The sequence below is a fragment of the Venturia canescens genome, chromosome 2 (genome assembly GCF_019457755.1).
Source record: "Venturia canescens isolate UGA chromosome 2, ASM1945775v1, whole genome shotgun sequence".
Taxonomy (NCBI): Eukaryota; Metazoa; Arthropoda; class Insecta; order Hymenoptera; family Ichneumonidae; genus Venturia; species Venturia canescens.
In genome coordinates, this window is record NC_057422.1 from 12,070,216 (window position 1) to 12,092,178 (window position 21,963).

At 40.7% G+C, this 21,963-nt stretch overlaps 2 protein-coding genes across 8 annotated transcripts; one reads left to right on the top strand and one right to left on the bottom strand.

Moving 5' to 3' along the window:
• Positions 1 to 220: 220 nt before the first annotated feature.
• Positions 221 to 5,482, bottom strand: Ids (iduronate 2-sulfatase). 6 transcript variants are annotated; one of them, XM_043410964.1, is made up of 9 exons: positions 5,275 to 5,482; positions 3,547 to 3,755; positions 3,158 to 3,335; positions 2,538 to 2,668; positions 2,292 to 2,463; positions 1,947 to 2,096; positions 1,698 to 1,835; positions 958 to 1,442; positions 221 to 851 (listed from the first exon to the last, which is right to left on the bottom strand). In XM_043410964.1, exons 2-9 carry the CDS (start codon positions 3,745 to 3,747, stop codon positions 507 to 509), a joined length of 1,800 nt encoding a protein of 599 aa, XP_043266899.1. In that variant the 5' UTR covers positions 3,748 to 3,755; positions 5,275 to 5,482; the 3' UTR covers positions 221 to 506. The 6 variants fall into 6 exon arrangements, with proteins under 6 accessions (XP_043266899.1, XP_043266897.1, XP_043266900.1 ...); XM_043410962.1 differs by lacking the exon at positions 5,275 to 5,482 and adding an exon at positions 4,264 to 4,574; XM_043410965.1 differs by lacking the exon at positions 5,275 to 5,482 and adding an exon at positions 4,217 to 4,574 and having other exon boundaries at positions 958 to 1,298.
• On the top strand, positions 4,683 to 21,583 carry LOC122405895 (titin homolog). 2 transcript variants are annotated; one of them, XM_043410957.1, is made up of 10 exons: positions 4,683 to 4,842; positions 6,520 to 6,670; positions 7,107 to 7,265; positions 7,648 to 8,538; positions 8,699 to 9,039; positions 9,591 to 9,799; positions 9,907 to 10,192; positions 10,356 to 10,489; positions 10,854 to 11,003; positions 13,204 to 21,583. In XM_043410957.1, the coding sequence occupies exons 2-10, from the start codon at positions 6,548 to 6,550 to the stop codon at positions 16,173 to 16,175; spliced, it is 5,265 nt and encodes a 1,754-aa protein (XP_043266892.1). In that variant the 5' UTR covers positions 4,683 to 4,842; positions 6,520 to 6,547; the 3' UTR covers positions 16,176 to 21,583. The 2 variants fall into 2 exon arrangements, with proteins under 2 accessions (XP_043266892.1, XP_043266893.1); XM_043410958.1 differs by having other exon boundaries at positions 4,685 to 4,842; positions 9,594 to 9,799.
• Positions 21,584 to 21,963: the final 380 nt, after the last annotated feature.

Below are 21,963 nucleotides of genomic sequence, written 5' to 3' on the forward strand. Positions count from 1 at the left end.
TATTTATCAGCTGATATGTAACAACCTCCAATCGTCCTAATAAAATTTGTTCATTCAGAATTACGAAGGTACCGAGTAAAAAACATGTTCCGAACAAGTAGAGAATAATGTACGCAATGGAGTCATTGGAAAGGAGTCCTCGTGTCATCTTTGGGGATGATCATCTGACCTGGTTCAGCCTTCGCTTTACCACGAGATAACAAAAAACGGGAATTCATGATTTTTTCGTTAAGGCTTGGTTTATTTTCGATCATTTACGGAGAACAATTAAAAACTAACCAAAAACATGGATTACCGAAATAGATGTCAAATGAAATTCGGCAAAGTGGCTAAATCCGCTTTATTTATTGATAAAAAAAGAATACGAAGGGGAAGACTATTCCCGTTGATGATGATCGTTGTGAGGCGATCTCGTAAGGTAATTTTTATGTTCATAGAATTTTTATGAAACTTGAAATCATCTTGTACTTTTATTTGCTATTTCGTTTCTCACTTTTTTTTTTATTTCAGAATGAGATCGCATCCGGAAGAGCTTTTCTCCAACCACTTCGCAATAATTTTCGAAGTTCTACCTTAACGTCGTAGAACTGTGGATTCATGGCGACATTTAAATTTTCGTTCCAATCAACGGTGTGATCGTAAAGCTCCTCAGCAAGTATCGTGCTCCAATCTGGCATTTTTGTCTCTTGGATAAATCGTATCCAGGCAGTATAACGGTAATCCTTCGTTCGCAGCGAATAGCCCATTATAGCAATGTCTCGGAGTCGTGGCTTGTCGCTGTTTGGTTTTGCTGTTGGCTCTACTCCTGGTCGTGGATATTGACTGAAAGCTCCACTTTTCCAATCTATTACCTGTAATTGGCAAAAAAGGAGTGACAATCGAGGAATTTTTGGCCTCGTTCTTGGCAATATTTCACCAGTATTAATTCTTGATGAAAATACAGTTGATGGGACTGACCTGGTTTTCTTTCGCAGCTTTTATAAGAGGAATCAGGCTGACTCCTTCGCTGCAGAGATTAGGCATCGACGTTCTGTTGTCAACATCGTGAAAATGGGCTCGAAATTCTGGGCAGATTGGTATCGGAACTCCTGCCATTTCGGCAATCGTGGGAAAAATATCAACAAGCTCTACCATCGCATCAACCCGTACGACATTTCGTTTGTCCTTAAAAACTCGATACTCCGATCTTCGAACGTTTCTAGGACGTTCTGGATGAGCCGAATTTTCCTTCATTTGTAAAACACGTTTGACAGCTCGCTTTTTTGTTCTTCCGTCATCTCCCCACAGTAAATCCGCAACTGGATGAAGGAAACCACTTAGACCAACGTGTCTAACTGTCACGCGCGGCTCCGTGCGAGGAATCGAAATGATCAGTGGCACACGTAGAGCAACTTCGAAATTACTGTATTTCGCCCATTCGGCATGCTCTCCCAATGACCAACCTCAATCGAAAGTAACGAAATCCATTGAATCGTGTGTTTCAATATTTATTAATCTCAAAAACCGACTAAATTTCCACTTCAAGAGATCACTTCAATGGACAATTCAAGTCATTTTCCTCCGTTTTGCAATTTTTTATTTTATCATCCAAAACAGTGCACTGAGTTTCAATTAGAATAATCGAATAAATCTCGAAAATTGGTCCATGTTCAAATATTTACAAAATATTCTTTCATATTCAGGCTCATATTTATTACCATGATCGGAGGTCAAAAGGACGACTGTATCGTTTTGAATATTGGAGCATCGCAATTCGTCGAGGAGCATGCCAACGAGATCATCGACGTAAGTCACCGCGGCGTAGTAAGATTGTATAATCGTTTTGGCGAAACCGACTGAAATTTAAATGATTGTAAGTAAGAGTAAGGGGAGTAAGGCGAAGACCAAAAGGAAACGGAGGGGATGGCCGATTCCCTAAGAAGAAAATTCCATTCAATTCTGCCTACCTGGAATTTTTTCCCACGGAAATTTGAGCTGTAAATTTTGAACATCATCCCGTTGTCGAATGTCGGTCCAAGGATTGTAAGCGACGTTACTAACGTTTTTTGGCCATTCGTAGGGGTAAACCATATTGAATTTACTTAATGGATGATAGTCTACGAAGTGAAAATAAAATTCATGAAAGTAAAGATTGTTCTCTCGACTGTTTTGTAGTCGTTTTGAGTCTAGAATAATAGTCAAGAATTTTGTTTCTTCAGAATCACAATATTCATCGTCGTATACCTACAAATTCTAGTTTGATCAAATGAAATTTTCTCTTATTAGTATTCAATTAAATGACTTTCATTTACTCAAATATTCCTGTGGATATTTCAATGGTATATGAGGTTTCTCGAAACCGACTGCCAAGAAAAATGGTCTTTCGTCATTAGTGTGATTTTTAATGAATATTTTTGCAGCTTTGAGAATTTCCAAATCCGGCAACGTTTTACGAGGCATGGAAGCCACCGAAACTGGACAAACCTGGAAAAAAATTGATCTTTGCCATGATCGGATGTGGTTTTTACATAATGAACGAGAAAATATTTGATTCTCACGAGATTTGCTGCTGGCGACGACGCGTCGAAGCCTGGACAGACCGGCGAATTTTTGTAACGATTCGTTCGTGGATGAAATGGCTTATCCGTCCACGAGTATGGACTGTCATCAGAATAATTGGAACTAATGCCTGAAAAGAGCAAAACAAGAAAATTCCTCGTTTACTAGAGTGCCTCATCTGCACAATTATACAAGGTCACCTTCAAATAATGGACAACCTTTCAACTGCGTATAAAGGACTGGGAAGGTTTCCGGAAAATTTTATTACATGTTCCTGGTCCATGGGTCGGGAAATACTTGAATTTGTCAAATTATTCAAAGCTCTGTTGACTTTTGTAGTTGTAAATAATTTATTGAAAAGACGATTTTAAAGAAAACTCGAATCATCCTTGAAGTACTGAAAACTTTGTAAATTTCATAGGCAACTGTCTTGAAAAAAAAAATTGTCGAACTCATTAAATGAAAGTAGAATTCGATGAAAATGTCTTCATGACTTTTTAAGGTAGTTACTCAGATCATATATCATTGGTGGAACACCTTGTGTAGAAATTACATTCGATAAAATTTTTTTTTGTCTAGATTTAGTATTTCTCTTTCTGAATTTTTGAGATGAAAATACCTGGATGAAATATTTTCCCGATAGATTTCGTAACGTAACCATTGTTTTTCAGGTGCTGAGGCAGAGTCGTAAAATTACCAACGGTGTCTCTCCAATAATTATAAAAATCGTACAATCGCAGAGTGTCAGGTCTTCGACTCGTCAGCAGAGAATTTCTGCTCGGAGCGCACAGAGATTGCTGTGCAAGAAATACAGTATACGCGAGCGAACGTCGAGTGTTTTTGGTATGCGATGCTAATTCACGTTGTTCGTCCGAAACGAAATTATTTTTAAATAGAATTTGAAGAATTGATCTTCAGCCAAAAATAAAAATGTTCCTTAGTGACAAAAAATGGACGTCCAACGATTATAATTTTGTCGTTTTTCTTATAAATTTTAAAGTTGCTGACCTGTGCGTAAGTTTGACTGAATAATACGCTGCTTTCAGCTAACTTATCTATGTTGGGAGTGTATGCACTTGCGTCTCCATAGGAGCCTAGTGCGGGCCTCAGATCGTCAATGACGATCAGTAGAAAATTCAAGCTCTCGGTTGTTTGCCAGGTCAGTAAATTCATCAAGAATATTAGAATAATCATACTGAGACGTCGCATGAAAAGGTCTGAAATCATCGATTCAAAAGTGCACCATTTACTTTCTGTTTTTTAAATCTAAACTATTAAATTTATGGATCATTATTTTCATCGTTTTTGTGCAGCCATTGCGATTTTAAAAGCATCTGAACGATGAATGACCGAATCGAGGTTGCAGAGATTTGCATTTCTGGATCAATAAAAAATATCGATTGAGTAGCGTGTATGATTGAATTTTAGTATGTTTGTTTAAACTCCAATTAAGGTCATTCCAGTAAATTAATATTAAATTCAAAGGAATTGAGAGTAATACAAATTTTCGCGGTTTTTCACTGCGCATGCGCGGAAGGAGAAACGTGAAAAAGAATATCATTGGCTAAAAAATGAATGGAGACCAATGAGACTAGAAGCATCAAAAAACGATATCAATAATAAAATATACATAGAGATATATACGAAAGGTTACTCCTCGTATACAAGTCGCACACACTTGAGCTACGCAGCAGTTGGAAACGAGTGTTTTGTTGGGGGGCGAACCTCTAATACGTGAGAGAGTAGCGTCTCTGTACGGTCGAGGCGAATCAGCTGATTATTGTTTTCGTTATTTTCATGAAAAATATTGGCGCGTCAGTTGAGTGCGGCTGGGTTTGTTATTGAAGGAGTAGGATTATTGAGTTTGAAAGAGAATTGAAAAAAACACAATAAACGAAAAAAATTTGTCGTGAAAAAGGCAGAAGCATGTAACGGAAAAAAGTGTGTTTCGGAAAACGTGAAAAAAGGTCTCTCGGATGATTGAACGCGCAATCGCAACGAGAGATACTTATAAAGCCGCGGATACGAAGAAAAATACGACTGACGTTTGGTAGCACCCGCGGTGGAAAATGGAAGGGGAGGGAACAAAGAGTCATCGTAGTAGGGATGGGTGAGGGGAAAGGAAGGAGACCTCTGAGGGGGGTGATATCACTTGGTGCGCGTTGGTGCTGCTAGTTTCTCGGCTGTCAGTCGGTTGCAGAATGACGCAGTAGTCAGTCAGGGGATATAAAATTGAGAGCGAGTTTTGGTGGTGGGGTTTCGAAGAACTTCACGCACACAATGAAAATACGATTTTGCGGAGAAGTAAGTTTATTTTGTTTTCGTATTTTTTATAACTCGATTAAAAATCGTTGACATCGAAAAATCATTCGCCGCGTTGGAATATCGACTGATTTTTTACGGACGTGAATACGCTAATCTTTGTGATCGAATGAAGTGAATTTTTTTTTCTTTTTTCAAATTCAAATGTGTACAGTAAAAGAAAAATCAACGGCTCGGATGGTTCCCTTTGTTGTGACGACGAGTGAGTGAGTGAGTGAGAAAGAAAGAAAGAATGAGGGAGAGAGCGAGAGAGAGTGAGTGTCTATTTTCTATCGTCACTACCACCACCATCACCACTAAAACCACCACCACCACTATCACTTTTCAGCCATTCTCGCTCAAGAGCTTGGACGCCTACGCGTTTTTACGCAACTACGTAAAAAAAACTGAGATTGAACGTCTCTTATCCTTTACATTTTTCTACAGTAGCAATGACCTTCGCCCTTTAAAATTTCGTTCTTAGCATTCTCGACTCGTCTCGCATTTCCAATTTCATATAAGCTCTCGCAGGGCTATCGCTTCTGTTTTACTTCATTATTATTGTTGTTATTGTTATTGTTGTTATTATTTTTTTTCGCGAATGCATTCCGTGCGAGTGAACAGCTGTGCTCTGGGTTGTGCAACTCTGTCAGAGAAGCAAAATAGATCTCCCCACCACTTTGGCCTGTACCATTACATTTGTTTGCCATCTCTTCTTTCTCACTCTCTTTCTCTTTTATTACCCCCTTCCCTTCTACCTCCTTCCCATCTCCCCTCTCTTCCTCTCTTCGTTTTTCCCCATTCCCGCTTCGTTCCGAGTCATTTTCAATGTTGAGAGTATGGATCAGTCGACTAACCTCACTTGGAATTTTCGAAATCGAAATTCTTTGAGACCGTTTGACCGATTAAAAAAAGGCTTTGTCAGCCTACGCAGGACGATGGCAAAAATCCGCTGATAGAGCCTTTTTCTAATCGGTCCAACTGTCTCAAAGAATTTCGATTTCGAAATTTGCAGCTATCTCTCTCTCGCACTCACGATATACCGACTGATCCATCCTCTTAAATAATGCATTTGACGTTTGCTCGTTTACGATCGCAACGACGAACACACCGAATATGCCTGTCTCTTTTTCTTCGATCTTGAAATTCATTTGAAATGAAATTTCTTGATATACTGCGTAGTCGCCCCGCATACACATTTTTTATCTTTTTCTCCATTTTCCTCATTTTTATGGTACAAATGAGAAAAAATTCAAAATGACTCGTCGACCATTGTATCTATGTGTCTATGATGAAATTGCGAGATATGTAGACTCTTGTAATTATGAGTATACCTATATGAACATTTACACTCGCACTCAATAAATGTATTCGGTTTTTATGCAAAGAATACATATACTCGTCCGTTTTTATATATTCTTTGTTAACATTTCGACGACTTTTACGTAATTACGTACGTTGTAAGTTTTGTGCGATACAAACAATGGATCCGAAGGTCATATTTATAACCTTCTTGAAAAATTTGAAAATCAGGAGATTCGAATGCCCAGTAAAAAAAAGGTCCACGATATTAAACTTTTTGATGTGTGCTCTATAGAGAAAATCGTTTTTTCTGTTTTAATTTTTCAGTATTGAAAAAAAAAACTTATTTTGAAATGTTTTCTTTTTCTCTTTTCCCAGGAGAAGACTGTCAGTTTAGTGAAAAAAAATGTCAGCGGACTCGCCTAGAAGGGGTCTGCACAAGGGGGCTCAAGTTATCTCGCCTCAACCGATCAGCGATCGTTCCATTATCGACAGCGTTGCTGGCATTATCAATGACATTGTACCCCAAGTGCGTAAAAGTGAACAAGTTTTTTCTTTCGTGTACCGAGCACTCGTATCTCTAAATATAGTCTTCGTTTGCTTCTCAGCGTTTGTTTAAATTTCAATTCCAATACTTTTCTACGAATTGGTTAATGTTTCAGCAACGTAATTCTAAAAATATCATGTCACATTGTTACATCGTATGTGTTACACTTTTTTTTCTGTGCCCACCGACCGGGGGTTTTCTCTTCTTCATCCCTGTTTAATGCATTAATTTTTCCACTTTCAGTATCATCTTATTTTGTTCAGAATGGATTTTTCACATATTCCATAGAATGGTTTTCTAGCAATTGATTTACTAGCTCCACGCCAGAAAATTTAAATTATTTATTGATTATCGTTTTTGTTTTATTGAGCAATACTAATTTTAATTTTTTCCTCTCTCTTTGTTTGATTTCGAATAGGCGTATGCAGGAGTTCCGAATTCAGATAACAAAGAGACTATAACATGGGCAAGATTCGAGTATGCAGATGTAAATAATTCTGCCTTTTATCCTGATTACATAGAGGGTTCGGCGACACCACCATTATTGTTGGTACTCGGTTATACCACTGGAGTCCAGGTGAGTGAGGAAGAGAGAGTAGTAAATAAAAACAAAACTCTATGATATTGAACAATTTTTTTCAATAATTAAATCGTAAAGAGAATCTCATTGCTTTCGTTCAATGGCTTGGAATAAAAAAAATTATTTGAAAATGATTAAATACCGAAAATAAAGAAAAATAATATTCTTTGAAGTTTCGAACGTTCTGACAAATTGCCGGATACTTTGTAGAGTGCCAGAAAAGTGATCGAGTTGGTCAAATACAGAAAAAAAATTCAGACATTTGAATTTATTCAGAACAATCTTGAATCTCGAACAACTGAATTTAAAAGTGTCTGGCTAAAGAAATCGTAGGATGATTCATCAATGGAAATGATGAAAGTTGAATTTTTGATGAAAGGTATGGGTTGTCGCGGCATCGGGTGAAGCAACGGAGGTTCTCTCGTGGCGTCAAGGAATAGTGCGTACACTGAGAATCTTACCGGATCCTAAAGTGGACGAGGATCATGCTGATCCGTTTCAACAGAAGCGACCGATGGTGGCGATATGCGATTCATCGGGTCCGGGGCCACAATTTTGCAACATAAGTTTCATCTCGTTGAAAACGGGTGAACAAGCGAAGAGCATAAAATTTAAAAACCCAGTGTGCGACGTTCTCGCGAATAGGCGTTCCGTTGTGGTGACATTTTCAGAAAAAATTGCTGTTTTCGACGCTCGTACACTCGAAGACGTCGTCACCGTAACGACGTGTTATTTGAGTCCTGGACCAAATCCTAATCCCGTAGCACTCGGGACAAGATGGTTGGCTTACAGCGAAAAAAAGCTATTGCCAGCTCGTCGTAGCAGCGGCGGAAGTGAAGGCGAAGGTGTACAAAGTTACACCGCGGCGGTTCTTTACGCCGCTAAATCCTTGGGCAAGGGCTTGCGCGGCTTGGGCGAGACAGTTGCCTCCAGTTTAACCGGGAACTCATTGACTCCAATGGCAATGAATAATATTGGTAGTGACGTTACCCAACCTGGTGTCGTAACCATATTGGATCTCCAAGCCTCCAAAGAGGAAAAAGAACTCGACGATTCCTCGATCGAAACAGTCGTCGCTCATTTTACTGCCCATAACGATGCTATAGTCGCTATGACCTTCGATCTTACCGGTGCTCTTCTTATGACCGCCGATAAGAGAGGTCATGATTTTCATGTCTTTCGGATACAACCCCATCCTGGTGGCCCTACACTCGCGGCCGTTCACCACCTCTATGTTCTCCATCGGGGTGATACTACCGCCAAAGTCCAGGTAAGCATTTTCTGAAGCTTCCTACGCTTTTGAACTTCTTTCCAATCACAGTAAAAAATTGAAAATTCCCATACTACATTTACGAACAGATTTAATAGATCGTTTTATTATGCTTCTCAATTTTCTTTTTCTTGCTTCTAAATATCTTATGTTTTCGAAGGATATGACGTTTTCGAGTGATACAAGGTGGGCGGCAGTGTCAACGGTACGTGGAACGACTCACGTGTTTCCTGTGGCTCCTTACGGTGGGCCAGTTGGTGTGAGAACCCACTCGACGCCTCACGTTGTAAATCGTCTTTCAAGATTCCACCGGAGCGCCGGTCTCACCGACGACAGCACGAGATCACATTCGCCAGTCTCGCACGCCGAATTGCCCGTCTCCGTATACCCTTATTCGAACCCTAGATTACCTCCGTATCCTCATCCAACCATACTCCATCCTCTTGCACAGATTCGCCAACCCTCGACCTTGAACCACGCCAATAACCAATCACAGCCGAGGTAACGTGGAAATAAAAAATCTACATCACTATCGTCTGTCTTTCAAAGCAATCCAAAAAGAAACGTTTTATTCGAGAGTAGCTAGACTCCATATTGATTTCAAACTGTCAGAAATCGTGTCACTTGATCTAACGTTATGGGTGCGATGAAAGATTTTCTCAATATAGTTTCGAATGTCCTGATTAATCAAACAAGTAAAACGTTGTTGTATCACACGAATCCTAAGTTTTCAAGTTTAGACCATTTTTTTATGGGAACCATCTACTGACTATTGAGAGGTATTTCGAGTGTATCGAGTGCAAAGACTCTTTCGAGTGTACGTAAATCTATGTACGCGTTTATTATGGAGACAGAGCTCTCACGAATCGCGATGTTTCCTGGGTTCGCTGAGAATGATAAATTTTAGCGCTTCTGTTGAGTATAGGGTAAGAAAATGCGTTTGAAAAGCTCTTGAGAAAAATGTTTCTGAAAATCTCACTAATCATCGAGTTTTTGAATTGAACGTTTTTGTCTAATTCTAATTTCCATTCGTGCTCCAATTCTGTCTCTAGCAGACCTCAGCAAAGACAGCGACTGCATTTGGACGACGGTGGAACATTGCAGCTGAAAATATGCGCCTGTTTTGCGCCACCGCGCGCTTGGATTTACGCGCAACGTGATTCGACGAACAAAGCAGCCAAGCGTGCGGTCGATTCGTTGTTTATAATGGCTTGTCACGGGAATATGATCCAGTATGATTTAGAACCCAAGCCTGCAGCTGGTACGTAACAACTTTTTTATTTGCATTTGTCTGACTGCAATGGAAAATTGAAATATCGTAACCTGAAAAAATAGAATTTTTGAAAATTGTCGATTTCTAAATATTAGGTGTACCGAAAGAAAAGGTCTGTGACGACACGACAATCGAGCTGGAAGTCGAGGCGAAAGGGCAATGGCCGTTGTTGAGAGGTCCAAACTCGTTGGAAATCGTTCCACCTTTGACCTCCTCGAGTCCTCTTTTATCGACACTGGGCTCACCGAAGAGCTCTCGACAATTGGACACTGCTGACGATCGTTGGCTCAGTCAAGTTGAAATTGTCACGCACGCGGGTCCTCACAGAAGACTGTGGATGGGTCCCCAATTCGTCTTCAAAACATACAACGCTCCCAGCGGGTGTGTAGTTCACGCCTTGAAAGTGAAATTTTGTTTTCTCACATGATTATATTTTGTCTTTTTTATTTTATTTTTACTATATTGACAAAGAAAATTTTAGTCAGCTGATATCGGTCGAACAATTTGAAAACAATCGGGTTTTTTTCTCTATTTTTTTTATCAGCGTCAATTTGATCGAATCCGAGGCCATAGAAATTGGGGTTACCGGTGGTTCACGACCGGCGCGATCGAATCCAGTAAACATGCCACACGCGACGACTCGACCACTCGTTCCTGTCGTCATCGATGGATCTGGAAGTAAGTCAATTAGAGAAAAGAACTGCGAAAATGCGGAGAAAATCTCAGGATACCCAAGAGACGCGGTAGCGACTCGACGTCAAGTATTGGACACTCCTACAACGATTGGTAAAGAGTCTTGAAACTCTTTTTCATAAATGTACTCGAGTCGCTACCGCGACTTTGAAAAGCTCAGCGAGCCTCCTGCCGAACTTTTTTCTTCGAAACCGTCCTCGCTGAGATCCAAATCGAAATCTAAAAAAGATCTAATTGTGAACGACCATTTTTTCGACTTTTCCCATCTCGAGATACAAAATTAAAACACAAAATTGAAACTGTTCTCGACTTTGTATACCTGTGTTCCTAACAATTTTTGGAACTTCAGGTAGTTATGAACAGTCGCCAAGATTCATGGAAGCCTACGGTGACTCGCTAGACAACGACGCGATGGGAATTGGTAACGGTGAAAATCAGCTTCGTGAGGATCTCGCAGAAGCCATGCTTGAGACCTCGGCAGCTCCGCACCGTGTTGCAGGTACGTTCGTTTATTCCCTTCACACATATATTCCACGCGTATTAACGGTATGGAACAACGATATTTCACTGTTCGTCTCGCTTGAGCTAAAAAAATGACTGCCCGGTTGGATATTCTGAATGCAAAACGATCAAAACTACGACATTGTTTCCACGATGCAATTAGCGTCTCCGGAATTCAGCAGTTTTTTTCTTTCACGTGTAATTGTCATATTACGGATTTGTTAGAATTGTTTTATAGAATTTCGGTTCCTGGACTTGAGTCAAAAATGGATTTCAATAAGTTTCTCACTTTTATGACTGTAGCCCACAAAAGTCGTATCCTCGTTGCACCTTCTTGTGTTTCGTTCCTCAAAGTTTAATTATAAATCCATCAAATCATCGGAAAAATTGAATGAAAATTTGTGCAAGACGTTTCTCCAATTTTATTCACACGAAACTGAACGAAAACTCATCAGTAAAAACACTTTTTCGGTAACTAATCAACAGGCCATATTTTTATTTTCATTTCCGCTGTTATTTCGGATCTTTCCACTCTCCGGACACAATAATTCCTCGGCTGAATAAATCATTTGTAATTACGAACTCACGTAATCGAGCATCGTTCTTCGTTCCCATTTCATTCGTGCAGCAACAAAAAATAACTCAAGTCTTCCCCTTCACAATATTCTCCTCGATCTTTCACTTTTATTCTCGCATTTTATTTTTATTTCTTCGAGCGTACCGACAGATAAACTTGCATCGTTAGAAAACATCGAAACTCATTTAAAAAAAAACCTCATATTTTCATATTGCAAAAAGCGAGGGAATGAATTTCGAGCCTCGAATTCTTACAAAATATAAACAGTAGAGAAACTGAAAGAAAAGACTTGTGTTGTTGTCTTCAAGCGATACAATTTTCAAAAACATTGTCAATCCTCGTAAGAAAAAAATGAAATTTAATTAAGAAATATAAAAATCGATCTAACACGATTCAGTCGAGATGGTCGATGGATGTCGCATGGGAGAATAAATATCTCAGCCGAATCCTCGTCGTGGTATCTCGAAAGCATGTGGTTATATTTTGGGTGGGCGCAGAGAAGTAAGGGGAATATAAAAAGAAGAAAAATGGCTAAAGAGACTGCAATATTCCTCGAATAAAACCGTGTGTACATTCGGCATGACGCAACACGTGCACAGATCTAATGCTTTCTATGCACGAAGGTGAAGGGGGAGGTGCCCTAGAATTGTAAGTTTGCAAAGATACAGAACTGGCCAGAGGCAGGTATCTCCGTTAGAATTTTCTCCGTCAATTAGAATAAATAATTTGGTTCATCGCTTTTCATTTTTTTATTATTATTCTTTCATAATACTTTATTTAATTTTTTGTTTCTGTTAATTCACTAACAGCGGTGTGAAAAAGGAAAGAATTATGAAAACGAGGGGCGATTTTTTGCAAAAAGGAGCAAACTTTGCTCGCGTCTTTATGAAACACTAATCATGTAAATAATTTCTTTACACACCGAACAAAAGTGCATATTGTCTATTATATATCTGATATATTATTGTCTCATACACAACACAATTGAATTTATACCTAAAATGGACAATATAATGAAGTTTTAAAAGTGATTATTCCATCTCCTGTAAATTCCTCTCTTTCCGCTGTGTTCTTGGCTCTCGATTCAGTAGACTTGTTGGTGTGTGCGTCTGTGCAAAGTATATTCAATATGCTCCGAGCGAAGATTCGGAGCGCGTAATTTTATTTTTTCTTTTTTTTTGTATACATATAAATATTTTTGTTCCGAGAATGAAACGCTTGTATAAACTCGACATTGAGAACTTTGTTCGTCACGCTCAACCTCGCACTCGTTTCATTAATATCGATTAATAAATCAAAGTTTTTTTCTCATATATTTACATCGATAGTGTCCGACACTCGCTTGCTTAATACCTCTCAGTGTCTATTAATAGAATAATCGAAAGGTTTTCTTGCCAATAAATGACGAGGTATTCTCGAATTTGATCGACGAACGTGTGAAAGTAAAAATGAGAATTTGGTCCAACACAATTTCAAATATTCGGAGATAAGTTCGAGACAAATGTGTAGGAACAAATGTCGAGATTATTGAAGCACTTTGAGAAAGAGAGAGGAAGAGAGGGAGAGGAAAAGAGCAAAGACTCGGTTGTTGATACCTGCCAACGGCTTTTTCTGTTACTAGGGAGGCGATTGGTAGTTGAGAGGGTGGGACAACCGGTAACTAAAGTGGTCAACCCATTGGGAACGGTTATAACTGTGATGGCGGACGAGGAGGACGTAAGCTCGAGTCAGGAGTTTGACGAGCCGACACCCGAGCCCCCTAGGAGTTTATGCGCCGAGGAGGGACCCGCCTCGCTCGGTGATTTTGATACCGAGGGACAAGAATTGCGCAATTTAACGGAGATATGTGCGGAAATGAGGTCGGCGAGCGAGCCAGCGATTGACAGTGTACCGGACGAGAGTATAAAGGAAGTCCGGGAGAACAAGACTCTTTGCGCCGAGGCGGTGGTCCCAACGATGAGTCAGTGCGAGAGAAGCATCGATTACGAGAGAGAAGAATCCTTCAGAGATGTACCAACGAGTTTGAGTCTTTGCGCTGAGCAAGGCGAAATACCCAACAGTCCGATGACTCTGGCACGCGAAACTAACTGGAACAAGCGAAGTGTCAAACGGGAAGACAGCGAACTGCAGGAGAGAACTTACGCTAAAGCTAAATACGTCGTTAATTACGACGACGACAGCGTTGTACTTATGGAAAATAAATCAGGCGCGATATCGACTGACTTGAAGAAAAAAACAACCAGCGAATCCATCGATGACAGTGTCAAGGAATCGAGCTCGAGCAGCCCCGAAGTTTTGTCACGAAACAAATGTGAAGCGGAGCCTGAAAGAGCTTCCAAAAGACCGAACAAAGTGGCATCGAGTGCGAGGGCAAACAAGAGATCCAGCTGTCTCGTTCAACGAGTACAGCCTAAATATCTTTTACACGAGAGCGAAGACAGCGTCGTCATCGAAGATACGAGGCTTCCGGAAAAAAAGGTTTCTCCTACGAGAATCCTCACGAAGGAGGCTTCCTCGTGTCCCCCGACCGAGAGCCCGACGAAGAGAACGGTCACCGATGAAACCTCGGAAAGCGTCGATTCCGACGCGAGACAAAAACGCGGCAAAGATCGTAGAAACTCGAAGAATTCGAGACAAACGGATTCGTCTCTGGACGCTTTGGGCGAAACCGAAGCCATGATTGTCGAGCCACGTCAAGTCGAAGATCAAATTGAGATCAGCGATACTTTCGTTGATCTTAAGGACGTTGAAAGTACCGGGAACGACGTCGTCATCGTTGACAGTGTAAGAAACGATCCCGAACCCATGGAAGCTACTGTCGCAACTGGCTTAGCTTCTTTGCCACTCGAACCACCGCCTTCGACGCCGCCACCTCCGCCACCGCCGCCTCCAGTTTTGGACGACATTAGCTGCATGGATTATCACATCGTTGAAACGACCTGCTCGTTGCCACTCAAAGAAACTGCTTACTCCCATCAGTCGGATGATGACATCGAGCACATACACAGTTCCGAAGTGACTCAAATGCTCGAAATCGTTGACCACAAACTATTACGTTCCGAAGACATTGAATCCTCGCCAATGAGACAGAGGAAGAGCAGCAAAAGCACCATTTCCGATGACGACATCGAGCACATCAACAGCGCCGAGCTCGTCGAAATTCTCGACCGTGGCAGCGCTCTCTTGGCCGCTAAATCCGACGATTTTCATCGTATAAACTCCGGAAAAACGAGCAAAAGCGTTCTCTCCTTTGACGAGGATATCGAGCACGTTTATCACTCGGAAGTCTGTGATATCGAGCCAGCCTCGAGAGCTTCGCCGAGCCTCGATTCGCCTGGCATGCGTGCGAGTACGAAGAAGAAGCCCCAGGATAATTCAAGCGATGGAAGCACCGCGGGGAGCTTGCGTGCGAGGGGCTCGAGAAAGCGGAAAGACGTCGTCGTCATCGACAGCGATAATTCCGAGGCCGAGGTCACCGTGATCGTCAAGACTTTGGATTCTTGGAGCAAAAGTAAAACACCGGAGAAAGATTTGGCCGAGGAAATTGATCGGTGTGTCGAAACTAAAGAGCATACGAGCGATCGAGCCACCTCGCAAAGCTTGCCGAAGAAGACTCGCGTCCGGACTGCCAAGCTCGCCTCTGCGACGAGCTCAACGACCGCCACGGCGACCAGCCAGAAGCGACAACCCTCTTCGGATATGGTCGAAATCATTGATATCGACGCTATGCAAAAAGCCGAAATGGAAGTTGCGAGCGTCGTCGACGTCGTCGTCCCGCCCGTTGAGTGTAAAATTTCTGAATCACGCCTCGAAACTAACTCTTCAACGAGATCTCAGAAATCACGGAGGAACAAGAAAGCCCATCTCGACACCGCCTCGTCGATCGCCCTCAGTAATACCAGCAGTGCCGATCCGCCCGCTGAAACTCCGAGCAACCCGAGAGACGTCGGCCAGGATTCCGAAGAAACAACGGCGAGTCAACGATCGCCTGTCAGCTGGAGTTCTATCGTGAGGAAACCGCAGACAGAAGCGGACGAGGCTTCGGTCGTTGGAGAAGAATCGAGCGACACGCTCATGAAATCAGCCCTCGAGACCGAGGCCCCGAAGGAGGAAGAGACTGCGGGTGCTGCCCGCATCGGTGAGCAAGATCCAACAAAGATCGTCGACGCAGAGCCGAGCCCAGCGGCGTGCGATCCCGAGGAAAAAAGCACGAAAAAACGTGGCAAAAAGTCTCGCGTTACGAGCGATTCCACGGTGACGGCGAAGAATAACGTGGCCGTTGAAACTCCCGCAATTTCAACGATCCCTCCGGTCGACGAGGCGACTTCCTCGTCGCCTTGCGAAACCCGCCCACCGGTCGAACCTCCAACAATCGTTTCAGCAGCCGTCGTTCAACCCGAGGAAGAAAAACAAATTGATTCCACCGAAGCTGCTGTCGTTAACGACGTCAAAATGAACGAGGACAGCAACGTCACCGCCCCGTGGAAATTCGAGGAAGAATCTCAACAACCGGATATCTCAACCTCCACCGTCACTAAAGATTCAACTAAAAAGACGCCAATGAGGGCATGGAGGAAAAAGAAGCGCAGATGAGTAGAGGATTGCGTAGACATGCCCAGGGCCAGCCTTGCCCTTTACATACTTTTCATGCAAGTTGCTGGGGTCGAATAGCCAGAGGAGCGTAGAAAACATAAAAATACGTGAACCTTGGTAGCACGATCACGAGAGGGAGAGAAAGAGAAAGAAAGAGAGAGAGAGAGAGCGCGCGAAATAGATAGAAAAAGTGTGAAAATGATAGTAAACGAAAAACAAAAAAATAAAAAAATTTTAAACTGCTGCAGCCCCTTGAATGGGCTTTACCATTTTCATCGAAACGTCATTCTACGTTTGCGCTGAAAAAGTATTCATTTCGTTCAATATATTTTCAATTTGTTCATTTAAGCTTGTTGACGAGAACTTGTTTCTTTTAAATTCACAATTTTATTATATTTTGTCTCTCTTGACTGGTTACGATATCGAGAAAGGGCGAATACAATATCGACTAAAATTCATTTTTTTTCGATAAAGTGAGAATGCAAAGTAGAGAGACGACTTGATAAAGATGATAATTTTTCAGTGGATCAGGGGGTGCGAGGCTGTTTTGAGATTGGCGATCCTGTCGAGCGAAATAATCGGTGATCGAAGCGACGAGGCGTTTGAATTTCCGAGGAAATAATCGTCTCGAATATTTGTTCCGAAAGCACAAAAAAATTCCTCCAATTCTAGTTTCTCGACGTCCACAACTATTGGTTATTTCGTTCGAACGATTACTTCGAAGCCTTTTATCAAACTTGAGAGACAGCCGAGCCGGTTCGTTGGTAAAAAAGGCACGCGAAGCTTTCGATCGTTGAAAAAATCGGCTGAGACCGTAATCCGAGTAGGAAAACAAAAGATGAATTTGGCCTGCTTGAATTTTTAGTTGACGAGAGCGAGGTCGAGAAAGGGCAAGGCTTTTATCGGTGCTCTTAACGCTGCAATGGAGAGGAGCATTCGAAAGATTTAACTCTCCGCCTCGAACGCGTGTCGCTGATCCGGAATTTTTCCATGCTTAATTCTCTCCTTTCACAATATTTTACGACGCACGGACGCAAAATCAGGAAGCAAAAATGCTCATTTCATGAGCCACTCTCTGTGTCAGTAGCGTTGCAAAAACGCAGTAGAGATCACTCGAGAAACTTGAGAAAATCAATCGAGTCAAAACGAAAGTAAATAATCATTGAAGAATCGTCGCGTGTTCGAGGCAACGGAGACGAGACCCTGCGATGTCTACGCGGTGCAAATATCCTCAGACGTCTGTGCGCGAGCTTTCGTAGGAGTGAAAACCGAGGAAAAAACATTGTAGAATGAAATCAACTTTGAATTGTAAAAGCTCGTTAACAGTACGTCGAGGATACTCTTCTATTAGATAATTATTATCGGCCATTAGGTGTTCATTTGAGTATGCGCGATCCGACGAAAAAAGCCCTTCCTGTATCGTCCGATAATTCGATTATACAAAGCGTTTAGAAAGATAAAAATGAGGTCGTGCTGTCCCCAGGCAACTAGAAGATTATAACACGATACACAAGGTCAATCGTCCATCAATTTATTTGCCTCGACATTTTTTTAAACCATTTTTATTTATTGACAAAAAATTATTTACGCGTGTAAGTGCGGCGAGTGAGAGGAACACACAGGGAAAAAAGAATTATTGTCACGCCGATTCTCTGTAACGCAATAACGTCGTTGGCACTCCTATTTATTAATCATCGCAATTACAATTACCGAACTCTTTATTATTGACTTCAACGGTATTAGAGTTTGGGACTGAAAACCTCAAACGACGCAGTCTCCGCAGTATTTATTTCATCTATTCTATTTATAAACAAATATTCGCCAGTAATATTTTAAAGGCTATTAAAAATCGCAAAAAAAAAACAGACCCGCGATCACGGGCCCCGGAAAATAATGTACAAAAACTCTCATATAACATCTCATTAATCTTATCGTTCACGATTGCCTCACGAGGTGACAGGGAAAGGAGACTTGACAGTGGGTAATGGAAGGGGGGTGTCGAGACTGCAATAAAATTTACTGCCCTTGAAGAAATATGCATTGGAGCGTAAAATATAAAAAATGACCTGTCCCTTGAGAAATTTCAGGGCCAAACCGAAAGAAAATAAAAACAAAAAGATAATATTAATAATAATATTAATAATAAAGTAATAAAAAAAATATTAACTATTTGCAACGTTTCGAAACTACTCGTACTGTTTTACACGACTTTTTTCTGGCTAAGGTAACGCATAAATCGTAAATTAATAATTATTGATAAACTTTAACAAAGTCTATTTTAGATACACAATCGTATTGTATTTATCACGAATGGAGGCGTACGAAAACTAATAATACTCTCGATAATGGTACTCGGGGCGAGAGAAGGAACGAGAATATAGAGCAAGAGAGAGGGAGAGAAAATGAGCGTTCTTCCGTTTCGTCTTAGGTGGAGACTGCGATCCCTGGCCATTTATTATTTGACGATTCGTTAAGTTTCTTTTACGCCGAATATCACGAGAACAAAAACGAACACAAAAAAACAATAAATGAGTATCACAATGAGGGACAGAAACGATGGGGAGGGACGAGGATTAAAAAAACTTAAAACAAACAAACAAAACAATGAAAAATATCCAAATACTCACTCTTAACATAGCTACTAATAATCACAAATCGACTCTCTAGCAATTAAGTTTCTTCGGTTCGTGTTATCCTTCGTAATTAGGATGTGTGTGCCCCCGAGCCTCTCGATGATAAGGAACGAGCAGTCTAAAAAATATATTCAAAATAATAGAGATGAAATACGAAAGGACCGAAAAACGAGGTCTCCAGCTGGGGCTTTGGGACGCGTGGAAAAATGTGTTTCGTCGCGACGAAGGCTATGCGTAGAGTAATTCGAATTTCTCAATGTCAAATACGAGCGAGGAAAGGATAATAATGTGGAGAAAAAGTGTTCATCGTATAAAGAAATACATACAAAAAAAATGGAAAAGCAAAATGTGAAAAAAAAATGGAGATATTATCGTTTAATAAGTAGCTTTAACAGGTTTATGAGATCTAAGTGTGTGTGTGTGTGTGTGCGCGTGCATGCGTGTGTGTTGTAAGCGTGTGGAAAAACAGAAAAAGAGTCAAAAAAATTCATTCTACCGGTCGAATTGATCGTTCTCGATACCGTGGAATAAAGTAAACGTAAAAGAGAAAAAATAAAATAAAACACAAATAATGAGCGATCATTTTTGTTGATTTGTCGATGGAGTGAAAATTGTACATGGAAACATAGGCAGAACGATTGTTAGAAAAAATAGTGCGGTTAAATGCTGCGAAAGTTAGCAAACACACTTCGGTTATGTATTTCAAGGACAATCTCATCGAGACGCTTGAAACTCAAAGCTTTTTTCCATTTTCACGCCCCCCCGCGCTTATTCAACGATCGCATAAACAACGGAAATAAGAATGGAGATAAAGTAACACGGTTTGAACACTTTATTTAGCGTAACTGCAAAACTCGGCATTAATCGTTACATGCAGGCATGTATCTTAGCTTCGGTTTAATTTATGAGAATTATCTTAGCAACGCATAGACGCCCAGTGTTCATAGTACTTTAAAATATACAACTTTTCGTTTATCTTTGTAGAATTATGTGTACGAAAAAGAAACAGATTGGGGCTCTCTACGTCAAATTTTCATGACTTGGACAAAGAAAATGAAGAAAAGTTCGTTCGGAGGGTGCATTGTCACGGAGAATGATCCACGTCGATAGAAAGTCCGCGATTTTTCACATTTTCTGTACAATTTTGACTGTGTTGCCGTACGAAAACGATAGAGAATTTTGTTGGTTTTAAAAACCACGAAGAAAGCGCAGGATAAATGGTTGACACTTTGATTTTTAAGAAATTGTTAAAAAATTTTTAAATCATGATTTTTTCGGATTATTATTTTAGAGAGTGTTGAAGCAATAACGAAAGGTTGAAAAATATGCGGAAATATGAAGCGTCCGGACCCGAGTTGTTCACAAGTTTTAGTTGAATATTGACAACGCTCGGTTGTTTGTTGCGAGGAGAGGAAAAAATGTAAAACGATAAGAGCAGGAGTATTGAGAATTTAATTCAATTTCGATCACTCCGCGTCAACGGGCCTCGAGCCAAGAGCGAACGTTTCGGGAGTACTCGAGGAGATTAGTCTCGCCGGTGGAAGACACTGCACCAGCGGTGCACCCAATATAATTATCTGAGTATTAATAAATATTTAATCAGGCTGATTATTGCCTCCTGACGCGTCCTCGAAACGGTTCGAATAGAAGCAGAAAAAACGTAAAAAAATGTCGGACGAACAAAATAGATTATTCGTATATGACATTGCATTGGAAAATGTGTTCGAAGCCAAAATTGATGAACAGCTTGCTTGCAATTTGATCGATGAGATTATAAAAATAAGTATATATTTGCGAGAATAATGCTAAGGAGAATTAATGGATATTCGAGTATCGAGATTCTTAGATTCGTGATAGTGGGTTATTCGACTAGGCTCTAGAGTCGTCAACTTGCAGCTTTGAAAAATGTTGAATTTCCGAAAAACTTAGCCCCAAATGATTTAGCTATTTTACAACAGCTTTTCCTCCTTTTTATTCTCTTCTGCCGAATGTTTCTCTCTCTCTCTCTCTCTCTCTCTTTCAATTCCCCTGCCCCCTCCCGTCCTCGACCCCCTTCTTAGAAGAGAAGAAAAAAAGTTCTTGGTAACATAATCGATCATAGCTAAAAAAAACTGTAACGAAGAATTTCTCTCAATGGTGTATGCTGAGGAAAATATATAAAAGTACATCTCGAGCGTGGCGTGAAAATTCGAATAATAGAGAATAATGCATAAGTAATATAGCGCATCTCGAAGATCTCTTAGATAAACGTTAATATTTAATCTCCTACTCGTTGAGCACAAGAAAAAATAAACGGGGAGAGGAGTAACGAATGAAGGGAAAAGAAGATAAATGCACGGGAGCAGGGTGCGTTGGAACGTATGACTTTTGTCACAGGAGATGAAATCAATTTGTTTTTATGATTGTTCTGATTTCCGAACGACAGGATCTTGCTAATTGGGTGTTTGTCATGACTTAATCACCTCCGTGGCTCGATTCGATCGCAGCGAATTATACGACAAGACGAATTGTAATAAATTAGAAAAAAATTAAATTATTTAACAAACAAAACAAAATGCACGAAGAGTAATTGTACAAAAAGGGGAGAGATATGCAGCAGAGTTTTGCTGAGTGTAATAATGCGAAAATCGACGTTTCATACCGCAGTGGCGCGCGAGCTGCTTCGCTCCTTTGCGGTCGAATTATGAAGGACGAAAATGAATGAAAAAAAAACTGCAAAAAAGTGAGATAAAAGAAAGACAAATAAAAAAAATGTTAAAAAACATGGAAAACAAACCAATTGACTTCACGTGTTTTTACAAAGCCCTTAATTGACCATTCCGTAGAAAGACATGCATCGGTCGAGCTTCCTACGACAATGTGATGAAAAATGATGCGCAACACCGGAACAAAACTTGGCCCTTTTAACTCCGATCTGCCATTCGCGAGGTTCTTTCCCTTCATAGTCACGTGACATAAAAAAATTCACGATTATTATCGTTTCGCACGAGGCATTTGAGTCACCCAAGTTCAAAGTGTTGCGACTAATTCTTGAAAGTACATAAATTTGTCAAAAAAAGTTGGAAATTGAAAAAAAAAAAATTTCGTGCCTGACAGCTCGTCCCAAGGCACTTAAAATTTTCTTTCTCTCTTTCAAAGTGACAAACAGCTTTTGG

What these genes read in the sequence shown, in the direction of transcription:
- Ids (XM_043410964.1), bottom strand. Translation starts at nt 3,747, where the DNA reads ATGCGACGTCTCAGTATGATTATTCTAATATTCTTGATGAATTTACTG. An exon ending in TCAGTCAAACTTACGCACAG is followed by an intron (nt 3,336 to 3,546) that starts GTCAGCAACTTT and finishes TTTCTTGCACAG; the next exon opens with CAATCTCTGTGCGCTCCGAG. An exon ending in ATATCCACAGGAATATTTGA is followed by an intron (nt 2,097 to 2,291) that starts GTAAATGAAAGT and finishes TTCACTTCGTAG; the next exon opens with ACTATCATCCATTAAGTAAA.
- LOC122405895 (XM_043410957.1), top strand. Translation starts at nt 6,548, where the DNA reads ATGTCAGCGGACTCGCCTAGAAGGGGTCTGCACAAGGGGGCTCAAGTT. An exon ending in ATACTACCGCCAAAGTCCAG is followed by an intron (nt 8,539 to 8,698) that starts GTAAGCATTTTC and finishes ATGTTTTCGAAG; the next exon opens with GATATGACGTTTTCGAGTGA. An exon ending in CGTCATCGATGGATCTGGAA is followed by an intron (nt 10,490 to 10,853) that starts GTAAGTCAATTA and finishes TTGGAACTTCAG; the next exon opens with GTAGTTATGAACAGTCGCCA.